Here is a 27,881-nt window from a genome sequence, read left to right on the forward strand (position 1 = left end):
TTCACACAAACACTTAAAATTGACAAGACGACACAGATATCTTTTGCATGTTATTTTGATGGTTCAGAGCTTGGTGTTGGAGGCTGAACAAGAGGTTTGTATCTTCTCACAGGATGAGCTTTAAACGTGACACACTAAAAGATAAATCATTTAAATACACTTCATGTGCAAAATGACAACGTCCTAAAACATAACTAAAATAGTCACCCATTGATCTTGCATCTGACGCATCTCTTGCAGTCTCATTTCACGCTGAACTCTCCGAGCGGTATCAAATCCATCAAAAGAAAAAGGCTTAAACCGGGTAGTACGCCTCTGCCTCGCGTGCACATGTCGGTTTTCTCCTCTGTACCTGCCAAAGGTTGTTTCTTCAGATGTGAAGCTAGACTGAGCGGTCGATGTTTCCACAGATCTACCATCTACAAAGACTACAGACATACAAGATTTGGATGAGAAGTTCTCATATGGTAAAATAAATGTGAACCATGTCAATGTCAGCATTACAGAAATATCACTTTAAATACCTCCTTACCGGGTTCACTACTGTCATTCTTTTGCATAGGGGAGATGACCGCCACAGCATACTGTCTCTTAGGTGAGAAGTATAGTGGCTCTCTGCGTCTAAATGCACTTGTGGTGGTTTTCTGACCTGCAAACCGTAAGTTGTAACGTTCAATATACATAAATAGCTAAATAATAATAATTGTGAGTAAAACTGTTGCACAAATTAGGAATTTTCATAAAGGCCTGCTGTACAAGGCGTTTTAAAGTCATTTTTTATCGTTTTAGTTTAAACGGATTTTGGACATATATAGGCAAATGTTATACACATTCATGTCAAGTAGTTTTGCATTATTTGCGCAGTTACAACGCGGGAGATTTCATGTTTACAAACAAACAATTATATAAATTTCCAACAATGTAAGTAAAATCTACATGAACTGTGCGCGCGCACTGGCTCCTCCTGCCGGAGCGGTTTCTATGGCGATAGCTCCACGCGCGCGACACAACATTGAATCGCACAGATTTAACGGCTTTCATCGGATTAACGATTTAACAGCATAACGGGAAACAATTTAAGGTACAAGAACACGGTTAAGATTGATTCGATATAAAAATTACTATTTTAGTAAATAAAGTTGTACGTAAGACGTTTTGTATTATGTAATTCTAAAGAAATATCTGCGGAAACGTTAACCTAAGAGCTTGACAATTACGTTACGTCCTTTTTTCCGTCATCTTGCTATGACATTTATTTAACTAACGTTACCTGGCTATATAAATGACAACAACTATAATTGTTAACCACCTGAATTAGTTTGCGCAACTTCTGTTTCTGTAGCGTTGTGAGCCATGACAAGCGTTGTCTGTTAATAAAGACAAAAGGCAGCAAAAGTTCATTCGGAACATGTTTTCTAATATATAAATTACACGAGTTTAATTATCGTGGCGAGGCTAATTGTATACAGCTGTATAAAGTCCGCTCTAAATTTGCTATGACGTACAGTCATGCGCAGTTGCGTTGTTTGGAGATCAGAAGTGAACTTGAATGGACTAATATCAACATTATTTAGTTTGTTTAGTATTTAGTTTAATGTATCACATAATAAAGGCAATGTTCAGAAGTTGTTATTCGGCTGTTTATAAATAAAAGTGTGCTTAAAAGTAAACATGTGCGTTTAGGTCATGAGTCAACCTGAGGGGCGGAGCCAATCTCTATCAGAGAATGAAGAGGAGGGATCGGATGAGAGAGACGCACTCCTTTCTGCAATAGCTCCAGAGGCTGATGATCATTATAAACAACCCACTGTGATATCATCAAATCCAGCTTTACAGTGCCTGGAGCAGGTAGGTTTTTGTTTGTGTGAAAGAATTTATTTAATTCATACAAAAGGTTAATGTAACTTTTCCATACATAAAGGTAATTATCCAGTCCAATATACAAACATTTAAACAAAATAAAGTATTTTTCATTTCATAAGAAGAAAGTGCCAAAATTTTTCTTAAACCTATGCTTATTCTCAGTAAAATTTGCTGCAGTAAAATGCAGTATGAGCCTGTACTTTCAAAAATAGTGACATTTCTTAGTTGAACCTCACATCTGCATAATATCTCTATATCAGTTGAACACAAGAGGGCAGTAGCACACACACAAAGAAATACCTCGCCGATTTTCTCACTTAAGTTTTCAGAGAAGTGCTATGGTATTACATCTCGACCAAATACGCACCCAAAACGGTAGCTGCAAGTATAATAGCACATTTTTGGAGAGTGCATAATGGCACCAGAAATACTTGTTTTGTACATGAGTTAGTTTAGGGCGCATAATTCTTCGGCCGTATCATCATTTTGACTGTTTTAAAGGCTTGTCTGTAGTTTGTCGGATAGTACTCGCTGGTCAGGTTGTGCCACGTGCCCCAGAAGATTCCATCCCGTTTCCCTTTATACTTGGTTTTGTGGTATTTGCCGTTGAGATTTGCCGACATGCAGGCATCGAACCACCAACCCGATCCGTAATATGCCCCACAATTCCCTGAAGGGTACATGTCATTGTCTCTGTCGGGTGTTGAGAAGAATTTCTGGTCGTGGTTGAAGTGTTTGCTAAACTGCATAGCGTTCCCAGCAGTCCCAGAGTAACCGCTCAAAGACAGCCGATAATTGAGGAACTCATTTGACACGTAGAACTGTTCGTACTTGGCATATCCACGCGTGCCGTCAAAATCCTCAAGCTCAATACGCAGGACCATGTCCTTGGCCTTGGTGAGCAGGTGGATTTTGTCATTACCCAGCCAGAAATCTGCATTCAGGTCACCAAAGCCATTTTTGTAATCGATCCAGGTGCGGTTGAAGCTCACACTGCCATTGATGCGGTGCTGTATAACACTCCAACCACCTCCAAATGACTCCATGTCGCAGTATACAGGAAAGCTCCTGTTCCTGGGGTCAGGGGTCACCTTGTACACCCTGTTTGTTCTTAGCTGCAGCATGCTGATGTCAGCGCAGTCTCTTACGTTTTTCATGTCTGTAGAGAGGGGATATCAAAATGGACAGTTTGAACACACAGTCTAATACTGAAACCCGGTATCACGCCAAAGCCAATATGTTAAAAATGTAGTTAATGGGTTTGTGCCTGAGGAAATATGTTTTTTTGATTCAGTATATTACTTTATATAAAAATCTTATTGATTAAAACAATGATTTCAACATCATGTGATTTTCAGTTTACATAACTCTTCCCCACAGCAGGTTTTCTGAAATGCTAACATTGCTTAAACTAGTTTGCATTCCACATCTGAATTTGTTTTCACTGTAGATCTTTAAAAAAACCTTCTAGTTGAGTCCACAACTAGAGTCCTCTTTGGCAGACGACCAATTATAAGACAAAAGAAACCTTTATTCATTAGCTTAAAAGCTTTCCCTTGGGCTCTTGTTTGTAAATGGTCTAAACAGTTCTGTGGTTTACCTCTGTTCTGAATTAGTTCAAAGTTAGATAGTAGGCAAATGTTTTAAATATCAACATGTGTTATCTAAACATTTCATTATTATCTATACATTATAAACTATGCAAGAGCATGTATGTCCATATTCTATCCATCATATTATTTTTGTTTCACAATACCATGAACAATTTTCTCTTTCTATATAAAATTCTGCAAGATTATTGCATAAATCAGTACTTACTTTGAAGTTCATGGGCATCTTGATCGGGGCATTGCGAAGTGCAAGTTCTGCTGATTCTGTTGACCATCCCCGTGATGTTTTCAACCTTCCTGTCCACTATTTCCTCAACGTTTTCCATGTTAAGGAGGTTAAGCTCCTCCAGACGACCCTGAAGAGAGTTTATCTGCCCACGTGCGTTCTTGAGGCTGTTAGACATGCGGTTCATTTTCACCTGCATGTCCTGCACAATATCATTACTGCTCACATTCCCATTATTGTAGATTCTCATGCCGATGTCCCCTCTGCTCTCAGCGCTGTCAGCCGGAGGGTCTCCGCTGTCTTTCTGAACATCCACCTGCTGCGAGCTGCATTCCCGGCAGGAGATCTTCATCCTTTTTACGGTCTCCTTTAAACTTTGCAGTTCCTTCATAGTCTTTTCTAGTAGTCTGAATTGTTTAGGAAGCTGGATGGTCAGAGGTGGCAGGGTGAGCTGGTACGGGCACTCTGTCTCATCTTCACATTGCCCAGCTGGCTTCAGTCTCACCTGGGGGCAGCTGGAAGCTTCAGACGCCCTGTCCAGAACCCCAGAAGGACCACTGCCAGTGCCCTCTAGACCCTGTCTGATGGCTATCAGCATTGAACAGCACACGTACACTAGTTTCATGGTCTTAGATGCAGGACGGATCCAATGTTTGAGAGAAAAAGAAGAGAACTGCTCGAAAGTTCAGCAACGTTGCCATTAATACCAGAGTAGAGAGAGGGCGAGAGAGGGGGGAATGTGGGTGGGAATAGCAGTGTATTGCATAATTGGGTGTTTCTTTAATTTGGCTTTGTGGACTTAGAGTTTTTTCTCTCAGTTTTCACATTCTCACTAGATATATTTATTTTCTTAGCTAAAAATATTCAGCAATGTGTATTCATGCAGTACAGGTCTCTTTTGTCATTTTTCTAAACCTTTCCATTTTACTGTATTTGTCCTAAAGTTATCTTATATTACAGTTAACTTATATTTATGTATTATAACAATATGTATCTTATATATTATGATATTTTTCTTATAACAACATTTTACCTTGATTGAAAATGAAACTCAACAGAAATGTTCTTTGTTTAAATGATCTGCGTATTGGACAAGGGTAACAATCAGGTTTGCACTAAAGAGATAATTCACCTAAAGTAAAAATTCTGTCATAATGTTTTTCACCCAATGTCATTCAAACACTACTCTTTTTCTCCACATCATAAAATAAGATATTTTGAGATTTAGTTTTGAGTGTTTTGTTCAGTCATTGGGGTCCAGTGTTTTTTTTACCAGTGTTCTGGAAAAAGAAAGAAAGTCATTGAGATTTGTAATAACTTGAGGGTGTGTAAATTATATTAGAATTGTTATTTTGGAGTGAACTTTCTCTTTAACATCAATACAGAAGAAAATCTGTGGAATACTCTACCTCTCATCTTTCTCGTAAATGACCTGTGTTAAGAAATTATGCACATTTTTAACCATGGGTCTTTATTTAATAATTGATGAGTAACCAAAATCTCCCAAGATGAGTGAATCAGTCCTGTATGCGCTTGCTGTTTTTCATCAAGTCAAAATTGCATTGCTCACGTGCTCATATTTCGCATCATACATTCCTGCGGATCCTGAGGAATTCTGCAAAACATTGTTCGTCAACATCCTTTTATTGCAGCCATGTGTTTGCAAATGTATTTTCTTAAGTGTTCCTACTGTCTTATTATTAAGTGTTGTCACAAAGCTGTATTTTACTGGCTATGATACAAACAAGCTTTGTCTTAGTACAGAAACTGCAGTTTTGTTACTGTATGCAGATGTTTTCAGAAGTCTGCCAGAAATAGCTTTGCAATTTATTCTTGTTCTGTGGAAGTTTGATTTTGAATTGGTGCTGCGAGGTAATGCAACATTCTGAAGAATGTTCCAGAAATTATTTTGCTTTTCTTACTATATCAGCACATTGAAATGTTATTCAAGGAGCTCATGATGGGTTCCAGTGTTTCACTTCAAAGCTGTTCTTCCACATGCGTGCCTTATGATTTCTTATAAACTTTACTGTAACCAACTGTAGATTCATGCCTTTGGCTCAGTGCAGGAAGTTTCAAGATATAATACAATAATTTATAAACAGATAACCTACAAGCTCCTCCACAAGATGTGTCAAGCTGGTGCTACTTGTATTTTAAAGATTGCTCAGTAAATATAATTAGACTTTTAGTTTCATGAGACATAATCAGGAAATAATGCTGTTTGTAGCAGATAAGCTCAATTTGTTCTCCAAAGTTTATCAGGATTTTGCACGTTTGTTCTCTTTGGTCACAATAACCTTAAATGCTTATCTAAAAGACTGTTCTTCAATAGTCGGATAAACGGTACTCAAAGCTTAGAGCCTTCCATGCTGGAGTTCAAAAGCAACTGATGTGTGACACACCTGGATCTGCTCTCATACACCTGATATACATTCAGGCAAATTCATGAACCCATTTAGCTTTCAGATGCATTAAGGCCAATCTTCTTTTGTCTGTTTATAAGCGATGTGTTCTTTTTCATCTTTGTTTTCAGCTTTTCTCAGAGGGAAAGATCAGTGGAGCAAAGGTGGCTTATCTTAGGGCCAGCTTCAACCTCTTACATCAAGCTCTGAATAGGTAAGATTTGAGATCATGATGTAGATCATCATCAGACCTTCATCACATGTCTATCTCACAGACCAATTATATATAAATACGCCTAATAAATAACTAAAGCCACTAAGAAACATGATTACATTAGTTATTGTACAAATATTTCATGTCAAGTCACCCAGGGACGAGAAAAGCAACTCACATTTTTAGATTTTGGTAGTAACCCTTGTGGTGCCGATCACATCTTTTCAGGACATGTATTAATGTAGTCCACATTGCACCTTACAGTACTGTATGCATTAGATAAGTCTTATAAAGTGTGTCTTCAGTTCTCAGGATTCAGAAATGCAGTTGTTGCAGGAGGCAAAGGCCTTCCGCACTAAGCTGGAGCAGCAGAACCATGAGCTGGAGAAAGCAGAGCTGTTTCCTGAAGGACAGGACACAGAGGTCAGCGGCCTGAAACAGAAGCTTTTGCAGTCCTACAATGAGCTGAAAGAGTATGAGGAGAGAGATTACCACACGCAGTTCCAGCTTGAGTGGTAAAATGACACTTAATGACCTTCAATTACATTTGAAAGAGCATGAAGCGTGAACACACAAAGATCAATGCTATGAGGATGTTGAAAATTGTCTTTGGTGTATTTGGCCCCCTTTGCAGACCAAAAGGTTCAACTCCTTCCTCCTAACACTCACTTCCTTGTGTCCGAAAGGTCTTTCTCCGAAAATGTTTGAAAAAGGGACTGCATGCTGAGTCACGGCCCACACTGCTGCCAGGAAGCATTTGTTGACCTTTTGTTACTGGTGCAACAAAATTATGTGAATAATGCAAAAGCTACTGATATTTTTATGTGCAAGGGAGGCAACACATTCAGTCATTATAGAATAACATGTAAAAAGTAATCATGTATTTTATTAGATATAGTTTGTAAATCCAAATGTGATCGTAAAATACTGCATGAAGGAGCAAGCATATTACAGCCAGATGTAGTTTCTGTTCTGTCCTCAATAGATCCTTCATCTTCAGCCAACTTACGTGAAGGAATTCACCTTGAATCACTAAAGGCTAAAATACAAGACTCTTGCCCAGATTTTCAGTCTGGACGTCTGCTGAGTTGATCAGTCAGTTTGTTTCTATCTGAAACGTTCTAAAAGTTTGCCAGTGTATGATGTCTAGTTAAAAAAAAGATTTTAAGATTTTAAGACTCTTGTTGTGTAATCAAGCCATTACTCGCTGTGGTCCAGTTCACACCGACAGTAGTTTTAACACAGATCTAGAGCAGTTGTATCTTAAGTTATTGCTAGGCATATTGTAAAATATGTTTAATTACTAACCATAGCACTAATATGTAATAATGTTATGAAAGTGAAATGGCAATTTATTGACCACTTATGTGATTTAATTTAGATGTGTTTGTGAACTAAATTTGTGATTTATTTTGAATGAATAAGTTGTGGTAACAAGTGAAGTGGCTCTGGGCACTATGAAGAGGGTGGGGTATAAAGGCCCTCTGTAGAATATCCGACTCAGTTGGTCAAGAGAAGAGTTTGCGCACCCAAATACATTTCTCATGACCAACATGAAATTATTAAAAGCATGATTTATTTTATATAACACAATCCTACGATTGTACAAATTGATCACATCCTGATTTCTGTAAAACTGATGAATTTTGTTTCACAGAACTTTACTTCTCCTTTTCAGTCTTAAAGAAGAGAAGCTTTATCTTCAGAAAGAGTTCCAAAACCAGCCTAAACCAGCTGTGAGTATTGGCTGGGATTATGCCGCTTCTGCATTAACACATCACTGGTTTTTCCGAATCGTGATGTTTCACCTTAGGGGGTGGGGATTTAAAAACATCAAACGCAAAATAGTGACAGTTTGGAAAATGTAACATTACAACACTCTTTATTCATTACGTTAAGTTGGTGTGTTTCCGGTCAAGTGTATGCACTGTATTTATGTTTGTGTGTGAAAACCTTCAGGAGCTTGAAAGGAGGTACATGACTCTGAAGGAGAGCTGTGAGGACATGAGAAAAGAGACCATCCAACTGAGACAGGAAGTGAAGACTTCAGTTGAAAATGTGGAGACACAACAGAAACACACAGATAAAGAACGTTGTGAGCTCGATGAGTTAAAAATCCATGTTGAGATCAGCGAGGCGAGCAAAATATTTCAATCACTGAGCATCTGTCAAGAGCATTATGCTGCGTAAATGTCTTACATTACATTTTTGTTTTACCAGGCTGAGCTGGCTCAGGTGTGCCTCATACCCGTTCAGCTGCGTAAGGAGGTCAACAGGGTTGTCCACAGGGAATCGTATGTACAGTGAAAGAGGCTTGACTTCATCAAAATAACACAAATCGAGTGCATATTCATGTTAGTGTGTAAAACGTCTTTCTATGTGCCATAGGGAGTTAGAGAACCAGGTGGCTATGATGGACAAACAGCGTTTTAAGCACATGGAGCACCAACAGATGATAGTGGCAAAGAGCGAGAAGGTAAAGGAGGCCCAAAGGGAAGTTCTCAGAGAACTGGATGGCTATAAAGCTCAATTAATGGCCGCGCAGAGTAAACAAGAGAGACTTCTTAAGGAGCTGCAGATGACCAAGGAAAAAGAGGCCATCTTCATGGATCAAAGGTCAAATGGACACACTCAAAAAGGACAAACATTTTGTGTAAAATGTAATGATTACAAGTAATGCTGTGATTGTTAGAAATGGTTTTGGATTACAGGGGTCTACTGGAAATTAACATGGAGCAGATTGCGGTCCACTGCAAGTCTCTGCGTGATAAACAGGCCCGAGACACGAGACTGAAAGACAGACTCGTTCGAGTCCTGAAGAGAAATGAACTGCAGTTGATACAGGCCAGCGATGCTCTCATTCACACTCAACAGCAGCATGCCAGGACCCAGGCTCAGGTTGCTCATAACATTCCTGAAACAGATTCTTAAATGCAATGTTTCTTAATTTTAGAACCTTTTAACAGGCTTCTTCAAAATTGCTTAATGTAATGAATTTGTCCTCAAGCACTACGGGATACTGTAATCCTTTTGGCAGTTTATAAATGTTTAGTTTCCCATGTCACACTAAGACACACTAACTATTTTTTCATGTAAGCATTTTAGAAAGTGTTTTTCTTTCGTGCAGAGGGATGAAGTCCCAGATGGTGATTGCTTCTTGCAGAGAAGAAGAGATCTTGAAAAAGAAGTCGAGGACCTAAAACGCAGTTTGATTATCAAGGTTTATACTTACAGGCCATTGACATTAAGTTTACTTAATGTTTTAACTCATTTTGCAAGATTGAAATGTGTCTGTGCATGTGTGTGGGAGTAGCAGTCAATGGCAGGGTTGAAGGTCGAGCAAGTTGAAGAGTATTTGGAGCAAGAGCAAGCTCTCATTGGAGAGTCTCATCGCCGCAGGGACGAGCTGCATCACCTCCATCGTCTCATACTCATCAAAGCAGACGAGAGGGAGTACAAGAGCAGAGAACTCCTCAAAGCACAGGTTAAGACTTTTATTTAGTTTCCCTCAACTACATCACGGTGTCATTATTGACCTATTATGTTGTTGTTTTGATCTCAAGAAAGAAAAGGACTGACCGTTTTGCATGTTGTTTTCTGATGGATGTCAATGTCATTACAGCTAAAATATAAGCGATCCAAGCAGGATCTACAGGGTAAAGGTCTGGTTCTTCAAGAACACAACAAACTTAGCCAGGAGACCCAGTCAAGGTACACATTGGTGAACTTTATAAAAAATAACCGCTTTCATATTTTATCGTGTACTTTTATAAAATTAATTTGCTTTGTTAGTCTGTAATCTATTCAGTTTCTATCACCAGGCTGAATGTATTTGCTAAGCTTTATGAAGTCACCAAAGGAGAACGAAACAAATATATGAGCCTGATCCAAATCTCAAACCAGAACCTGGAAGAAGTAAAAGAGAAGCTTATTAAACTAGAGGAAGACCTTCAGATTATGCAGCCGATTGCTATAAACAAGGACAAGTAAGTTAAGATCATATGCTACTTATTAAACACTGAAATTATATAAGAACATATTCAAAAGATGTCTTAAACTAGGATATATCCTGTAAGAATTTCTATACAAAACTCCCCATATACATTTTCATATGGATGCTAAGTGTTGCTATTAAAAGTTTGAGAAAGTTTCTGTTGTATGCCCATATGGCAGTTACCTTTTTAATTTCCTGGTTGTTCCACCAATTTTCTGGTTGTGTCTCATCCATGATGAAATATACCTTTGTAGAATTTTTGCATTATATGTACTTCAGGATACTTCAGATGTTCCGTCTGCAACACTCTCAAAGCTACAAGCTCAGAGACCATATGAAAAACGAGATCTCCAGGATCTCCCAGGTTCTGCAGGAAATGCACCAGAATCGAGAGGAGCAGAAGCTGAATGTCAGAAAACTTGTGGTCACAATCACCACACAGGAGCAAAACCTGTTGCATCTGCGAAAGAGCTACGAGGCTGCAACACAGGGTCGCAACAAATGGTGAGAGAAAAAACTGGGATAGTAGATCACATTCCAGGTATTGCATGTGCACGGTTACCACTGTGTTTGTGCTGGCAGGGTTGTGCAGCTTGTGGAAAGAGATCAGGAGCTGTGTGTTTTTTACGAGAGGCTAAATAAGCTGAATGATGCCATGCAAGAAGACAACAAGAAGATCCAGGTCATGGAGAAGGAGATAAAAAAGCTGAAGATTTTACAGAAAGATCAGGACAGACAGATCAATCTGCAGAGACAACAGCTGTCCTGCATTCGGGCCCTGCAGGAGGAGAGCACTCTAATACAGATACAGGTAACAATTCCAGTACACTATAGCACAACACAATCTCAACTCAAAAGCATACAGAAATGGAATTATAGCAATTATAGAGTGACCAAAAAGATAAATCAAGTCAAAATGGTTGTGTGTTTTAACATTAAAATAACCATCTTTTGCTTAGCGCTCCACATTTGGACATGCTCTCGTACTTGAGTTAAGTCCTGGTTTTTGGTACAGAACAATTTTAGGCATCTAGGCATAAGCTTTTACAACAAATGCTTTAAGAACATTGTGAAGAAGATTAATTTTGTCAAGTGTGTCCAAACCTTGACTTTAAATAATCGTAATCTCTAAAATGTTACACTTTTAAACCATATAACTGGCATAATCGTTTAAAGACATTAAATACCATTTGAAACCCATGTGGATCTTATAACAATAAAATCAAGACCATGATGATTGCATATGTAAACGATCTTCAATGGCTGCATGTCATACTCAATAGAATAAAATGTAAATGAAGGTCACATTGTTTAAAATATTTGTTGCTTTTTAGGGTGGTACGCATACTCACAGATGTAACCTTTAAGCATTTTCAGTTCCATCTAAAAGATAAAGGTAAACTAAACTCTCAATAAGATCTGAATGTTTCATCAACAGAGTCCCTTTTAATCAACATTAACTGCATTAGAGCAGATAAAATAAACACTTTAATGTTAGATCATGTTACTGGTTCAAGACTGCGTGGTGTGTAGATGGAGGAAATGTCATCAAGGTCCTGAAGACATATTTGTTCCAGATAATTTCCACCTGTACAAAACAGTGTAGGCATTTTTGTGTGTGTAGCCACAGCTGTGCTGTCTACTTGACCTTTCTGGGTGTCACAGTACACTCTGTACCAATGCTTAAGATGCTTAGCAAGCCAAGAGAACCAACTCACTGTTCATGGAATGTCAGGAAAACTGCCAAGGAAAAACAAAGGATTAGTAGGGAGACCCCAAACATTGTTCACCGTGCCAGCTTTTATTACTGTAATTTATTGGGATGCATGAGGAGGCCTCGATTCATTGACTCCTGGAGACCTAAAGAATGACCTTTTTCTCCAATTGTTGGCACATCATGCTCATGCGTTTGACTGTGTGGGTTTGTGTATCCTTGCTGGTTTACGTGTCGTTTGCTTTAGTTATCTCATAGGTCCGTTTAAAGTTCACATAAACATTAAGCTCAGTGTAGATTCTTGTTTTTTTTCACTCAGCCTTTTTTTAAAACCATGAGTTGAGAAAATCCTTAAGAATCAGTTTTTTTTGTTTGAATTCATATTCACATGCATGCTTCTTGGGGTCAGCAAGTGCACTCAAGTTGACTGTGGTCAATTTCTCTGTTGTGATACTGTCGCTGGAAGCCCTGCTGTAAATTCTTACGGTGACAGTGACATACCTGCAACTGCCTGACACCATCTAACTAACCAAATCATTCATAGATGGAGCACAAACTCACACACATGTACATTACTGTACTTCATATCTGCCTCTATGAAGGCAGTGCATACACTACATGAAATATGTACTCTGGGGTGGCCAAGTTCATACTGAGGATCTCTGTAAAGAAGTATATATAAGAGAATCCATTTAGATTAAATACTATCTTTGTAATTGTCACTTCCTGCAATCCTGATGGACTGGCTGTTTTCTCTGTGCCATAGCTGTCTGAGAGCCAAGACAAAGTGAAAGAGCTAGACAAGGCTGTAGGGGATGTCAACAGAGCACAGGAGCTAAGTGGAGAAGATCCATCACCTGAGGACCTCCTCAAGAAGATCCAAGAGGTATGTCTGAAAAATCTCACTCTGTGAAATACAATTACCCAAAATAATATTTTGAATGGTCATGATGTACATGTGTCTGTGTTTAGTTAGAGGTTCAGCTGACAGAGAAAGAAGCTCAGCTCTTGGAGATGGAACTTGTGTATGAGCAGGTCAACCACCTGTCCCAGCGGATCAGAACCAAAGCTGAGAATGGTAAAGAAGATTCACTCCATCTGGCTAAAAAAGTAAGAATGCAGACATTACATTCACTCTTTTACACTTCACAGCAAAATGCTTTAGAAAACATAATCCCATTTTAGCCCAGTTTCAACACGCAGTTATATTAGTCACTAATTCCCCAGTGTTTTGCACATTGCATAACTTGTGATATTGCTTATTTTTAAATTATTAAATATCTGAATTTCTTTTAAAAATGAACGTTTGATCTAAAAAAAAAAATGATTGCGAACTTGATGGACTCTTTCCAAAACATGATTTTTCGTTATGATTCATCTTTAGAATTATCTTTGGGATCAGTACTTAACAGTTTTACATAGTATACCATGTGAGTTAAAACTAAGCCACGATAACATACAAAACATATTTTATAAAACAAGATGCCCTATGTTTAAAGTTACAATACATAAGCTGATTCACATTATTAAATAAAAAAATGTCTCTCTCTGACCCTCTCTAAACCTCTAAACTGAAGTGTTTATTACTGTAAACACATAGTCATCAGGTGCATTTACAGTAAAGCATGTGTGTTTCAGGTGAACGAACTACAAGCTCAGATCAGGGTGCGCACTCATAAAATGATGGCCGTGGTGGCGGAGCTGTCCATGTGCCAGGTGGAGTCTATGACCCTTCAGCAGGAAATAAAGGAAAAGGAAACACATCTGCACTCGTGTCAGAGGCGTCTAGAGCAGGGCCTGCCCCCCTCAGACGCCATAGAGCAGGAGTGGTTGCGATATCTCAGAGATCAGCACACACGCCACTCTGACGCCTCGAGAAAAGCAAGTTTCAGCCTCTGAATATCGTAAAATGCATTTAGTACTACAACGTAACGTTAGTGCTATAAACGCCTTTGCTTGTGCTATACTGATATTCTTCTTTGTTTCGGTCTGTTAGCTGGCTGAAGAAGATGAGTGGAAGCAGCTTCCAAGCGGTGTTTATACCACGGCTGAGCTTCGACCCAACGCTTACATCCCCACTGACGATCCTTTACCTGTGCCCAAACACTATGGAGCCCTAGCCCCCTTCAAACCCACCGAGCCTGGTGCCAACATTCGTCACATCCGCAAACCGAAAGCCAAACCTATTGAGATTTAGAGGAAGTCCCTCCTGCAAACCTGCTGAGAGTGAGTCCCTCCATCACCACCAGATTGATGACCCACATATGAAATAAAAATGCCACATGTGCTCCTATTCCTGAGGAATCTTGTTCATTTCCTCAGGACTAGCGATGTGAACACTACACTTGTTTGTCGTATGGTTCTAATTTCCTCACTGAGCACATGTCCAGCAGCCCTGGGATGTTAGCTTGAGGGAATTCTGTAACAGTGGGAAGAAAACTTGTGTATCTAAAGAGCATACAGATCATTTTTTACACAGCGTAATACCACGGTCAACATTTATTAAGCGATTTTCATACAGGCATATGCGTAGTTTAAAGTGTTGCCAAATTGTTAACATACAACTATTGCAATCCAAATAATCTTAAGAGAAACGGTTATTGACCATTCTCATTACAGTTTACAAAAATATTTTTATCATATTTTTATAAAATGTATTTCTTGTTAATATAGTACAATATATACAGATTTGCCCAGATTGCCCCCCTACCCCCAGAACAAATCTAGTATAAAATCTTCCATGGAATGGCATCTGTGTTTCAAAAATAATAATTTTACCCACATGCACTGGCATATCTAACATGAGAGTATGTATGCTTTCATCTGGGTGCAAAATGTGATGATTTCAAAGAGAAGACCATCAGCTAGAAATAATATTTGGTCAACAAGCTGACTTTGGGCGCTTTAGTGTTAACAGTAGTACTATGTCCCTGAGATTAAATATTTAAGACATTATGAGTCTAATTGTTTCCCTTTTCTTATATATTATCATAAAATGTTTGTTTTCTTTGTGCTGAGCTGTTTTTATTTCACTTCTAAGCCAAGCTTGATCAGTGTCTGCTTCAAGGCCGTCTCTTCCACAAACCGGGCATCCACATTATCCTGTTCTTCAAAAGGGTTCAGAGCTAGAACACAACAGACAAAATAACATTACAGTAAATACATGATTTATTGCTCCAGAACACATTTCACGCTTCATTCGATCAGCGTACCTTGTTCTTCTCTGTCCGAGAGAATTTTGGAGAGGTAGTTCAGGGGCAGAAACTCAGGATGGAAGCACCTCTTGCCACGGTCCAGCGATATAGGGTCCTAAAAACAATCACACGCTGAGCTGGTAAACATGGAAACATGCGCGTTGCTCTGATCTTAAAACCAAGAGTATTACGTCTAGTGTAATATTCGCTCTCTCATTTGAGAATAAGTTTCAGATGTTTGGCAGGCTTTCAAACTTGTTTCACAAGTGATGTGTTGATGTGTTTTTCTAAAGCAAGACAGAAGACACCCCCTCATATTTACCCTGTTCTCTGGATACTTTTCCAGTAGCGTTCTGACGTAAGCTCTGGAGATGCACGCGGAGGTGATGGGGTGATCCCACTGCTGTCTCACTTTCTGCTCCAAACACTAAAAACATCACAGCAATCTTCAATAACGCTTGGAAATGCATAATCTTCAACACATGAGTTTGATCGGATGACTGCTTTGCTATGGAGACCAGCTGAATCATTTAGCAAGGGTTTTTTTTTTGTCGCCTCCTCACTTGGCCACAGTAGAACTACAAAACAAAGACTGGAGCCCAAAAACATGCTGTGAGTCACATTCCATTTAAATCTACAAAAGGACAATTCCAGACATCTTCAAAACAGCCCAGAGGTCTGAGTGAAAAGTGTTGAGAAACTACGGGAAGTACCACATTCTGTATGACAAAGATTTCTGTATGACAGAGAAGACTGTGAAAAAGGAACGTTACCTCAGGAAGTCTCTTTAGAATGCTGAACTTCAGCTGCTCGTTGGCATCGCTGTTATCCATTTCTGCCCAGAAATACAAAGATCAGTGGGGGGGTGGAAAGTTATTCTTTAAACGGGCATAAAACTATTGTTAAAATATGCACCCCTGGGAGCACTGGCTCTTAAATTACCTTGTTTATTAAGAAAATTTAGCTTAGTGAGAATGACAGCCAACTGATTCGATTTATGTGATTCCAAAAGTGTGTTTTGATCCAAAGGTAATTTGAAAGTGCAAATGCACTCTTGCTGTTGGCCGTGCTGGCATAACTTTTTCCCCCAACCCCAAGTTCTAATTATATGCTTGAAAAAATACGCATTACGTCTTAGTTTAAATGTATTTGGCTATTGGGTGGCAAACCGATTATATTATACTTGCCTAAATAATATTAATTATAATATCACTGCTGTTCATTTTGAAACCTTGTTTCTCCATATTACATAATTTTGTTTATTTTTTGCCATTACTCATTATTATTAGTCACCCTTTATGTTTGTCGCTGGGTTTTGCAAATATCTAACCTATAAAATGTATTAAAAAGTGCTTGTCAACACAGAATTAAATAATATAATTGTTTTTATGTTTTATATATTTGGAAATACAGGGTTTTAGAAGGACAGCGACAATATATATATAAAAATAATGTAAGCTATGTAATATAAAACATTTGTATTAGAGGACCGGAAGAGGCTTGTCTATAAAAACGGGTGAATTAAAAAGGGTTTTAAGGGTTGTTATTTATATACTTCATTTAAATTAAATCAGCAGCTTTAGGAACACCATATATTAGAATGTATGAATGTGCTTATATTAGTACTGTACCCGTCATGAGGCGTAAAACAAACGGTTCAGTGAGCTGCAGAAGGCCATGATCCACATACTGGAGAAAAGTGTGCCGTGGGAGACAGCGGACTCCAAGCACACTCAACAGAGTAGAATAACCTACACACAGATCCTCACACTTAAACGTCACTCAAGTTGATTTATTCATTCTGAACAAAAAAGCATTATTGAGTATACAAGGCTGAACCCCAACGTCAGTGATTCATCTGTACTAATATTCTTCCAGCCAACTCTAATCCTGTGCCAAACAGTTTGTGTCAAAAGTGCGCCTCCACCCAGACAAATCTGGCATGCTTGAGATTTCCAAAACAGCTATTTTACTTTACTGGGTCGTACACAGTCTGCACAAACATCTGACACACCCAACGTCTACTCTATGTGGGATCCATTTGGAGAGAGGTTTAGCTGATAAGTGTTTAGAGAGATTGTGGTCAGTAATGGAAGAACTACAGATTCCCTCCATTTGGCATAAAAATGTGTAAACTCGGAAAGAAAAACATACTAGCTTGGAATCGTAAGAACATTGGCTGTTTCAAACCTTGCGAGCTGCCTTTCTAGACAGCTTGACAGACAAGCTCGCAAAGCAAAAGGTGTCATCTTCAAGGTACCTCATTGTGATCAAAATCTAAGGCAAAATCACATTTATTTGCAGTTCACATGCTCATTCTACATTCTAAACCAGTGGTTCTCAAACTTTTTACAATGAAAGGCCACCTTGTGTGGGGTGCATAGCTTTGCCCCCCAAACAAAGACGTATAATCTGTAACTTACAATTTTAATTCAACCAAAAACATTTACAATTCTACAATGCTGGAACTTCTATTATTTTGGTTGGGGGCTTATTTTTCTGAGGTTTGATTGCATAACATTTACGATAAATTTCTATATTTCCTAAAATGCCACAAAATCTCGGGCCCCAGTTTGAGAACAACCGTTCTAGACTATATTGCAATTCCGTGTGGCATTTTGCATGTTCTCTGTATTTGAGTTTCAAAGCACTTTCTTATGAGGCCCCTTTCAGTATGCAGGCAGTAGACAGCCAGGCAGCTCAGTTCTGGAAAAGAGATAAATGCCCTCAGATGGTATGCATGAGAGAGTAGTCATGGTTCCTCTTACCTGGAGGGAGGGGGAAACAGAGCCCTTTAGTGGCTTCCAGAATGCGAAACATCACATGGAACATCGCCCACTCCTCTGAACTGCCCTGTTGTTTTCTAGAGCAGAAAAAGCATCCAGGAACAAAGATGACAGAGTTAGATTCAAGCAGTCATGCATTACCGCTGACTCCTTATAATGGATATAGTACAATACAATCCCACAAAAGACAGGAATTACATACAGACAAAGCACCCAGGGACCCAACTCGAGCTTCTGCCACATCAATTCCAACAAGTGCCAGACTAGTTCCAGCTAAAAAGAAAAAAAATACATATATTACAAAAACACATTACGGCGTGGTAATGTTCTCATGTTTTCATGCAAAACAAAACACATTGGCACACAAGTGATTTTTGAACTTGAAAAATTATAATCTGACCCCCAAATAGCTCTTTGTGTCTAAAAGGTTAGAATGGCAAATTCAGGACGACACCCATAGTCTAAAACTACTAAAGAAGCTATTAGGATATAAAGTGAAAATAAACCCACGCTGTCCTCAAATGACAGCTTTCAGAGAGTGTGCTGCACTTCACCAAGGGGCTAATCTCACTCACTTTCCCTTCCTGTTTTTGAAGAGAACACGAGCACCTCCCAACTTTACTGTTCTCTGCACACGCTTACACTGACATTCATTCTCACATCCTCACGGTCTATAAAAACAGGAAGTGCAACCACACGTCCATCTGCTTCCACTCCGGTCTCTCAAAAAGGCTCTATCTACTGTTAACGTGGTGGAGCCAGATATAAATGCATATCTTGTACTTTAGCCTCCCTTACATAATAGAGAAGGGCATTATGGGGGTTTGTTGTCATTTTCCCGGCAGGAGTGTGATAACTGTTTTGGGATGAGTTTGAGTGTTTATCGACCACAGCAAGATGTAGAACTGCCGTTATATCTTTATGTGAAGATTCAGAGTTGCCAGTAACATGTGCTTAAAGAGAATTGTGACAATGATATTAGAACAAACACACACCAGTTTAGCAGCATAGTTCACCACCAGCAAATCGATCTTTTTCTTCCCCAGTCGTGGCAAGTGCCTGTTCAAGTGTTCTCGGAGCTTGTCAACCATCTGAAAAAGGCAACATAAATATAAAACCAATAATAGTCTTTAAACACGTGAGGTATATAGAAGAACAATATAACTTAAGCACAATTATGATCCAGAATATGTGAGGGTAGAGTCAGGTCCTCTGTTTCTGTCATTGTCTGGCATTATTTATGATCTATAATTCTGTGCATTTGTCGTCTATTAATGTTGTTTTCAGCTTTTTTGATCTAGGACATGACTCTTGATTTCTTTGGAGTGTGCATAGCAGATTAGTTAGATGCTGGACCCCTGAAAGTCCCTCAGCTCACCAGGCCCACCAGTGCCCTCTGCTGATGGTCTTCCTCCTGAAACAGTGGAACCACACGCCTGTCTGGAAGCAAAGATGAGTAAAAGACTGAAAGTTAGGATACCTGGATGAAATCCTTATTTACTTACTGTTTATTTACTTCCAAAAATGTATTGCTTGATTTCTTCCATGAAACACAAAGGACTTAAAATAATTTTGCTGTTCTTTTCCATACAATCAAACAATTCAATTTCAGCTCCAGGCATCCCCAAAAAGCAGAGTAAAGATTTTTTTTTATTTGTAGCAACTTGTTATGCTTTGTAATAAACAATATGTAATAAAATATATATACAGAATAATACCCGCCATAATCCACAACTGTATGTATCAAATATAAAAAAATATATATAATGAATTAATACGAATAATCTAATTCATGTTATATTATTCTTGTCTTTTGTTTGTAACATAGCTGTAATAATATCTAACATTTTAGAAACATACCAGATTGAAATTAAATAAATATCCGGAATGAAAAGGCCTTCAGATAAACAAGATAACACAGAAGATCAATCTTCTGTATGTGTTTTGTGAGTAGGGAGGAGGCTTTTATAGTCTTATATAACTTTATGAAATTCTTCCTCCCTTTCCCTCAAATGAAAAATGAAACTACAGATAAACCTGAAAAGCGATTACATCCAAACTAGAGAATGTGACCCTGAAACTCACTGGGATTTGTTTTCCATGTAAGTATGGAACATTTCCTGGACCTTCTTTCAATAATGTTCTCTCATTGACACTACTAAATCATGTCTCACTTACCCAAACGCCAGGTGTCCACCACGGATAGAACTCTGGAGATAAGATGCAAACCAGAAAAAAAAAACATTCAAATCAAGCGTTTCAGTTTCGTGGTTTCTTTCACCCATGAATCTCATTAAATGTCAACAGCAAACACGCATAGTTTGGACAGAAAATTAGAAAAGAGATTGTTGACTTGTTTTACTCATAGTTAGTCATTTTATCCGTGTGGTTAATCTATTACATGATGACATTCTGTTTCCTAGTTTTCCCACGGACACACACACAGACAACAGCTACATATCATTCTCCACCCACTTTTTGGTGTTCTCCTCGATGTTCCGATTATAGCGGGGGGATTCCTTTTTTTCTGAGTTCTGCTGCAAAAACAAAACAGGATTTTCTGTAACGGGGTCATATGGTGTGAATAAGTGTTTTTCTGGGTTGCACATGCATGTTTTAGACACATATAATTGCACAAATTAAAGGTGTCTGAAAAAAGAAGCATTCTATCTAAAAACGACTGCTCACCCAGACCTGCCTGAAACACCTTGTGTAACCACACCCCCACAAATCTACGTCAGTTCGTGGTATGATTTGACTAAGACCGCCCAAATGTATACGCAAGTAAAGTGGGCGTACCTGTCAGTACAATTGCTTTGAAACCTCTACTGTATGTAGAAAATACAGCGTTTTTGAACCTTAAATCATGTATACACAATGCATTACATCTTAAAACAAACGATAATATTCGTTTTAACCGTGTCGTATGACCCCTTTAAATGGTTAATTCCCACCATCAATTCTGATTAGTGGATGCACCGTTCCAACCATACAAAGACGTAATAACAACAAACACTTGTTCACGAAGATCTCTGTGAAGCATAAAGCTATTTATTATAAATTAATTGTAAATATTTTACATATATTACATAAAATTGCATTCAGACTGATATGTGTTCCTGTTTCTCACCATTGCTGCCTGATATTTGGTCCAGTCCTCTTTAATTAAAGCGGTTCTGAAACGTGGGCCCGGCACAGCCTCGAAATATCGCATCCTGTCCAGAATGTGATGTAGCTCTTCCCAGTAACCATGCAAGCTCTTAGCCTTCAGCCCAGAGAAGCCAAAAGTACGGCAATGTTATAACTGACACAAAAAAAAATATCTCAACTTGAACTGAAGCCCTGGCAAATGTCACAGGGGCTTTTCACAATATTGTTGTTTAGGTTCCAGATCTTTTGTTATTGAGTTTCCTACTAACACCACTCCCAGATGGTATTAATAAGATATGGTTTTAATATGTCTGTGTCAATCACCAGAACTAAATTTAGGCCTGTCCTGCCATCTAGTGTTTCAGAAGCAAACTGCAACAGTCTATGATCGGGTTATAGAAACAAAGTGGCATTTACAAGCCATTTTATTTGCACAATGTGACATTTTTCATTACGAATGTAATACTGTATGTAAAAAGTAAGAATATAGTAAAGGTGTTAACTGCATTGCGAAAAAGCAGTACCAGACCTAAATGTGCAATTGTACTCTGTAATTCAAAGAATATAACCTAAAACAGACATTCATATAGAGACTAATCTTTATCGTACCTTCCCTTTGATTAGTGGGTGATAGAGCAATTCAGGAGTACATTTTACTCCAGGGATGGCAGTCAGAGCCACGGGCAGCTCCTAAAAACAATCCCCAAATGTTAGGCAGTGAGCTTCTTAATGACTCGCTATATGAATTGTTTACTATAAATAGAGCAAATCACCCTTGAAAAGGACAAGTCTTTATGTAAAATAAAAAGCAAGAGTGTTTACCTTTTTCTCAAACACGCAGGAGTACGGCAACACTTTGTCTAGGCTCACACACTGCTGGTAGCTCATTCTGTACAGGGAAGCTGCAATGCAAGACTGAACGTGAGTATGACAGTATGCATGCTAAAACTGGGTCACGTTGAACACACAAACACTCACCTAGAATGAATTCCTGAATCTGATCGAACGCATCAAAGCTCATGACATTTTCACTGATCCAGTTTATAATCTAGATAGGGAAATTATTTTACAGAAGGAAGTATGGAGGCAGTACTACAATAGCACAGCTAGGTTGTCAGTATTTCTCTCACACACCTTCAGCTCTATTACAGGATTTGGCTGGAGGTAGACCAGCAAGCAGTGCAGGGCAGCGAGCCGCTGGGCTTCAGGCCTGTCTGAGCTGAGAAGCCAGAGCACAAAGTCGGGGTTCAGCTCCATGGTGTACATCCTGCCAGACCTGACATCAAGCAGTCTCCTGCCCGATACGCTTATAACCTCACAGCCCGGACCCAGAGCTTCAATATCTCCATCAGTCCCTGGGAGAGAGAAAAAAGAGCCCGGTAATACGCATACACACATTACATGAAATGCAGTATACGCAATATAGGAAGTACAATAATATGAAAGCTCACCTGACAGGAACAGACTGTAGCAGAGAAGATCTTGCTGTCTGCAGTTGATCAGATGAAGGAAATGACCTGCCAGGTATACCACTATATAATAACCTGAAAGACATACAACATAGTAGTGAGAAGATACGTAGCTCTTGAATAAAATGCAAATTAAAGCATCTGCCAGATAAACGTAATTTTAAGGCTTTTCATGTTCGAATGTATAGGTTCAGTCAGAGATGATGGCTGTACTGACCCAGATGAATGAAGATGGGATGGACCTTTGGCTCATTTGCAGGTGTAGAGCCTTTCTCTAGAGATGCTGTGAACGTCTTACTGCAGCCTACCAAATCAAAGAGAGAGATTTACGTTTGAACTTGTTTCATATCTATGCTAGGTAGGTACACATGGCTTTGGTCAATACTGTAGGAAGCATTACTACATCAGACTCGAATCAAATTAATTGAATGATTTGTGCACGTGTTACCGCAGCGGGATGTTTTGTACCTCTGTGCACAAATGCGATTGTGTACGTGGCGTCATTATTCCAGCGCACCGGGTGGCTGTAGCACACACACATGGTTCCTGTTCAAGACATTCAGTGAATCAAAACACTAACTTACATGAAAGGAATCAGACTTAATACACACAAAATTAGAGCAGGAAGATATAAATCACAGAATCATGTGGGCATGCACAGTTAAACAAAAGACGTTTCTGAAATCATCGGCTGGTGATTTCTTAAAGCATCGGTTTGATTGGATGAAATTGTTTCATTAAAAGTTCAGTAAAAGCTGAAAAAACAAACTTACTCTCTTTCCCATGATACGTTATAAAGTAAAAAAACATATTAGTAAACAAGTGTTTCTGTGTTTTTAAACATCATCTGAACAATATTTTGTATTGCTAAATAACTTACCTACTGGGTCAGTAAACACCTCTAACCTCAGACCATCCTCTCCATTCAACTCCTCATAATGATCGTACCCGAAGTTAACAAACCTGTACAAACAATACACCATTCCATTAAGACTAATCTTTCTAAATAGCGTTTTCATCAGTTCCACTGATGTTTGTTATATAGTTTGTTTTAGGAACCTGTTTAAATGAATGAACTCACTGACCTCACAGAAGTGACAGAAGAAAGGTTGGGCATCTCCAGTGGAAGCTCAAACTGTTGCATGAGGGTTTTCTGATTAGTCAAAGTCTTCTAAACATAATATAATAAGGCATGAAATGTGTGAAAAGAAGATTACCACAGTCTCAAAGTTGTGCTCTGGGTAAAACTGCACGCACTTCAGAGTGTGTTTCTCCTATAGGGTGGACGACAATTGTTTTTAAGTCAGTCTATGATGATAGTCCAAATCATTCCACAAAACGATCAGCAAAATGATTGGTCGAGCGGGCTGCATTCACAATAGCTAAAAACCATGAGAGAGTCCTGAGGCAAACTGCGAGTCTTACCCGTGAAGTGAGGTAGAACAGTCTTTGTTTGTCTGAATCCCACTGGACCCAGTTAAATTCCTCTGCCACTCGGTCTCTGCCCAGACGCTCAGGGTTCCACATCACCTGTTTGAACCAGTAAGTTTGTTACCGCCACCATATTTTTGCTTTAAATGTATTCATATCAGTAGCTTGCCATCATAAGATGAATTGGATATAATTTCCACAGTATATCACATGATGTGACAGCCCTCACCACTCTGTAGCCCTCCTGCCTTGTCAGAGTTATGTGATACTGATCAGCATCTGTAGAAACAAACAAATCATGATCAATTAAAAACAAATCAAATAAAATGTCTTGAACATTGCAATGCTTAATTTAAAACATGCTAATGGCATTTTACACACAGCCATCCTCTGCCACCAGCAGTAAATGACTCTCCATCACAGTAGTGGATGTCTTGGGATAAAGAAACTAAAAGGGAGGAATAGAAGAGATTGATTTACATTTTGCCTACTGTGTTAAAAACATAATTCCCTTATAGTTAAACACTACGGCCTGGTTTCACAGACGAGGCTTAGGGCTATTCCCAGACATAAATGAATGTTTGCCCTGTCTTTACTGGATATAACTTGCCTAGAAATATCTTAAAATATACGTGTCATTGGTTTGTATCGATATGCACACCAGTAATGTATTATTCGAAGTTATTTTTATAAAAGCGACTTAAATATCTTAATTCAACTGAGGCACAGTCCTGGCTTGGGCTAAGCTGTGTCTGAAACCGGGCCTACATGAGATTTTATGTGTGGAAGCACAATCCATTTAATTGGGCTAGATTGGTTAACTAAATAGCTTTTTACTTCACATGACAACTGTGAATTACCTGCACTTTGACTCTGCAGTCCACTGCTTTCAGGACTTTTGTGTTGTTTATTGGGTGTATCTCTATGAGAAGCGTTAAACATTTTGACACTGAAGCAGAAAGAAAACATAAAAATATGTTAAACAATAACCTTGACATTGTGGGTTTAGACTTATATGAGCTGATTTCACTGCGATTTGGCTTTAAGTGCTCATTTCGCTTAAACACTTCCTAAAATAAAACTGTGTGACTGTTAGTCTACGTAGAGTACACTACTGTACTTTAGATGTTTGACAACATTTTCTTTAAGGGGGTCATATGGCACGAATACGTGTTTTTCTGTGTCTTTGGTGTGTTATAAGTTGCCCATGCATGTATTAGACAAGTAAAATTGCAGAAATTAAAGTAAAGGAAGAAAAGATGTATTCTATCTAAAAGCGACTGGTCACCCAGACCTGCCTGAAACACCTCGTGTAACCACACCCCCACAAATCTACGTCAGTTCGTGGTATGATTTGACTAAGACCACCCAAATGTATACGCAAGTAAGGTGGGCGTACCTGTCAGTATAATTGCTTTGGAACATGATGTTACAAATATGGTAAGAGGCGTTACATTTCTGTCACATGCTTGCAGTATTCAACTAATCACTAGGCAATTACTGATTAACTGACCAATCACAGCACACTTCGCTTTTCAGAGCAATTCGCTTTGTAAGAAATCTACGCATTTCAGAGAGGCGGGGCAAAGAGGAGATACAAACATGCACAGTATGTGGAAAATATAGCATTTTTTTTTAACCTAAAATCGCATATACACATTGCATTACATCTAAAACAAATAGATGTAATGATGTAAACAAATATTTGTTTTAGCCGTGTCATATGACTCATTTAAGCACATAAATGCACTTTATTTTTCGTGTTTTTCTTTCAGGGAAATGGACCAAAAGATTGATGACTAATGGTACACCATACAGATTTTTATCCAATTAAAAGCTGTATGGAATGAGAAAATCACTCCCTTTGTAACCATCCAGTAAGTAGCAAATCATTACAGGGACCCCCTATATATGTCCCACCAAAACATTATGTCTTTGATAGAAAACACAGTACATCAATAAAAAATGTGACTTAATGGGGTCAGGATGCTCTATAATTCCAATAATTTTTACTCTGATAGCAATCTATTCCTTTATATACATCTACAATCTGCATTAGAGAAGAGTACATAATGTTGTTCCTCTAAATGCTGTTAAACTGCTGTACATTTATTTCCATCCAGCTGCACTATAACATGACCATATTGCTAATAAATGAGCAAATTGGCCTTTTAAATGTAAAACAACCATTACAATTAAACAGTGTCTATTGATTTGAAAACCCCAAAACACAAAAGGGAAATCCTAAATTCACCCGTGTGTCATCATTATTACTATGATGTTACCACAGCAACAAATAAGGGAAATGAAATTATGTCAGTGGTAAAGTGCAATGGAGACTCTTCCTTTGTGTTTTAGTTCAAATGGTCATAAGCATAAAATATTTTAAAATCAGGAACCGCATGAAGGCAAATGTGCTGATTAATAAATGAGAAGCCCAAGAATCACTTCATCATTATATTAAACAGACAACTCCAATACAAGAGGCACATTTTACTGTCAATGAGTGTATATCCAATACGTATGTTAAATCATGTCCTGTACCTGGTTTAAGTCGACCTCCGTCCTGTGTGGTTTGTGACAGACTGACAGCTGTTGCACAAAAACAACGGCTTTTAGTTTGGACTGATCTTTAAAATCTTTAAAAGAAAGAGTATTACGACTTCAGATAAATATTGCATCACAGTGACCAGTCTTACCCAGAAGTGTTTCTTCTTTGTTTAAAGAGCAACTGCTGACACACACCTGCTTGTCAAATGTGTAGAGAAGCTGTGAACACATGATGCACATGAGTTCAACGTTCCTTGCTGGAACATATTTGTAGTAGTGTCACAACACTTCGTATTTTCTTATTGCGCTGTGTGCGGTATATTATAATCGGTGAATAAATACATCAATTCAGTACCTTATTTTCTGTCCTGTGCGGATCATATTTCCCAATTCTTGTAGTCCCTGATGCCCCCTTAACAGAAATATTGTTATATAAATCGGACGTTACCACACTAACATCTATTCATTTTAGCATATATACAATTTACTGTTCATTTACTCTATGGCCTGTGGTATGTGTGGCATGCGGTGTTCATTCTGTATAGTCTGATGGCAGAATATCCCTGAACGTAACGTCGCACACAAGAGTCATGACTTATCAACGAAACTAATGGCAAACTCACTCTCCACGAGTACACCACACCTCCATCTCTTTCCACGTTAAGAATGCGAGGTTCAAGAACACCTGCACAAATAACAAACAAGAACAAGAGTTTAACAACAAAGACAAATGACAAAACAACAACAATAATACGATTTACCTATATTCCCCCTGACAGTTTCCTCCTTCGCCAAGACGCTTGACACCACATCTTTTTGAGCGTCGAAAGTGGGATTTAATCTCAACATGCGTGCAGAGATTTAGCAGAAAGCATGCAGTGGCTGCACACCAGTCCTGAGATTGAGGAAATGACCTGATTTTACGCCTCGGTGATAAAAGCACACAAACTTTCGCACTTAACACCGTGAAATGTCAACATTTGAAGTGAGTCAAAGTCGCTCAAGTGTCCATAAACGCAAATAAATCATGCTCGAACCGCACGAAAAGTTATGAATTTCGGAATAAACAGATGATATGATGGTCAAGGTTTGACTGCGTTGTCCAAAAACATCAGGATCGATCATACTCGATTCAAAATCAGGCGAAAGTCCATAAACATGTTCCAGATGACTTGTAGTGTTTACAAATCTATAGTCCGAGAGAGCGCGTTCGCGAGAGAGGCACAGTGCGCCTGCGCGAAACAGAGCGCAAGCGAAACCAAGCGTGTGCGCTTA

At 38.7% G+C, this 27,881-nt stretch overlaps 3 protein-coding genes across 4 annotated transcripts; 1 reads left to right on the plus strand and 2 right to left on the minus strand.

Annotated features, from left to right (window-relative positions):
- Nucleotides 1-964: 964 nt before the first annotated feature.
- On the plus strand, nt 965-14,980 carry ccdc146 (coiled-coil domain containing 146). 2 transcript variants are annotated; one of them, XM_079455007.1, is made up of 19 exons: nt 965-1,081; nt 1,684-1,848; nt 6,236-6,318; nt 6,624-6,833; nt 7,997-8,054; nt 8,278-8,454; nt 8,539-8,612; nt 8,707-8,934; nt 9,030-9,216; nt 9,446-9,538; nt 9,632-9,802; nt 9,941-10,029; nt 10,140-10,304; nt 10,592-10,816; nt 10,895-11,123; nt 12,793-12,912; nt 12,999-13,136; nt 13,665-13,907; nt 14,023-14,980. In XM_079455007.1, exons 2-19 carry the CDS (start codon nt 1,687-1,689, stop codon nt 14,221-14,223), a joined length of 2,853 nt encoding a protein of 950 aa, XP_079311133.1. In that variant the 5' UTR covers nt 965-1,081; nt 1,684-1,686; the 3' UTR covers nt 14,224-14,980. The 2 variants fall into 2 exon arrangements, with proteins under 2 accessions (XP_079311133.1, XP_079311134.1); XM_079455008.1 differs by lacking the exon at nt 965-1,081 and having other exon boundaries at nt 1,504-1,848.
- Nucleotides 1,823-4,418, minus strand: fgl2a (fibrinogen-like 2a). The gene is made up of 2 exons (XM_079455010.1): nt 3,682-4,418; nt 1,823-3,022 (listed from the first exon to the last, which is right to left on the minus strand). Exons 1-2 carry the CDS (start codon nt 4,322-4,324, stop codon nt 2,316-2,318), a joined length of 1,350 nt encoding a protein of 449 aa, XP_079311136.1. The 5' UTR covers nt 4,325-4,418; the 3' UTR covers nt 1,823-2,315.
- Nucleotides 14,500-27,870, minus strand: gsap (gamma-secretase activating protein). The gene is made up of 31 exons (XM_079455009.1): nt 27,368-27,870; nt 27,230-27,291; nt 26,962-27,018; nt 26,756-26,825; nt 26,601-26,648; nt 24,917-25,005; nt 24,438-24,504; nt 24,286-24,335; nt 24,051-24,155; nt 23,843-23,899; nt 23,711-23,760; nt 23,506-23,588; nt 23,094-23,171; nt 22,843-22,929; nt 22,608-22,700; nt 22,291-22,511; nt 22,135-22,204; nt 21,979-22,058; nt 21,766-21,846; nt 21,137-21,271; nt 20,482-20,543; nt 20,185-20,216; nt 19,385-19,446; nt 19,002-19,097; nt 18,209-18,279; nt 17,989-18,083; nt 16,852-16,971; nt 15,994-16,055; nt 15,543-15,647; nt 15,239-15,335; nt 14,500-15,151 (listed from the first exon to the last, which is right to left on the minus strand). Exons 1-31 carry the CDS (start codon nt 27,453-27,455, stop codon nt 15,051-15,053), a joined length of 2,574 nt encoding a protein of 857 aa, XP_079311135.1. The 5' UTR covers nt 27,456-27,870; the 3' UTR covers nt 14,500-15,050.
- Between the last annotated feature and the right edge of the window lie 11 nt (nt 27,871-27,881).

The sequence above is a fragment of the Barbatula barbatula genome (genome assembly GCF_947034865.1).
Source record: "Barbatula barbatula genome assembly, chromosome: 4".
In the NCBI taxonomy this organism is placed as follows: Eukaryota; Metazoa; Chordata; class Actinopteri; order Cypriniformes; family Nemacheilidae; genus Barbatula; species Barbatula barbatula.

Excerpts from the sequence above, each read along its gene's own strand:
- ccdc146 (XM_079455007.1), top strand. The coding sequence starts at position 1,687 with ATGAGTCAACCTGAGGGGCGGAGCCAATCTCTATCAGAGAATGAAGAG. Across the intron at positions 8,613-8,706 it reads AGGGTTGTCCACAGGGAATC|GGAGTTAGAGAACCAGGTGG; the intron begins GTATGTACAGTG and ends TATGTGCCATAG. Across the intron at positions 9,803-9,940 it reads GAGAACTCCTCAAAGCACAG|CTAAAATATAAGCGATCCAA; the intron begins GTTAAGACTTTT and ends ATGTCATTACAG.
- fgl2a (XM_079455010.1), bottom strand. The coding sequence starts at position 4,324 with ATGAAACTAGTGTACGTGTGCTGTTCAATGCTGATAGCCATCAGACAG. Across the intron at positions 3,023-3,681 it reads AGATGCCCATGAACTTCAAA|ACATGAAAAACGTAAGAGAC; the intron begins GTAAGTACTGAT and ends CCCTCTCTACAG.
- gsap (XM_079455009.1), bottom strand. The coding sequence starts at position 27,455 with ATGTTGAGATTAAATCCCACTTTCGACGCTCAAAAAGATGTGGTGTCA. Across the intron at positions 26,649-26,755 it reads CAAAGAAGAAACACTTCTGG|CTGTCAGTCTGTCACAAACC; the intron begins GTAAGACTGGTC and ends TTTGTGCAACAG. Across the intron at positions 18,084-18,208 it reads GGTCCCTGGGTGCTTTGTCT|AAAACAACAGGGCAGTTCAG; the intron begins GTATGTAATTCC and ends TTTCTGCTCTAG.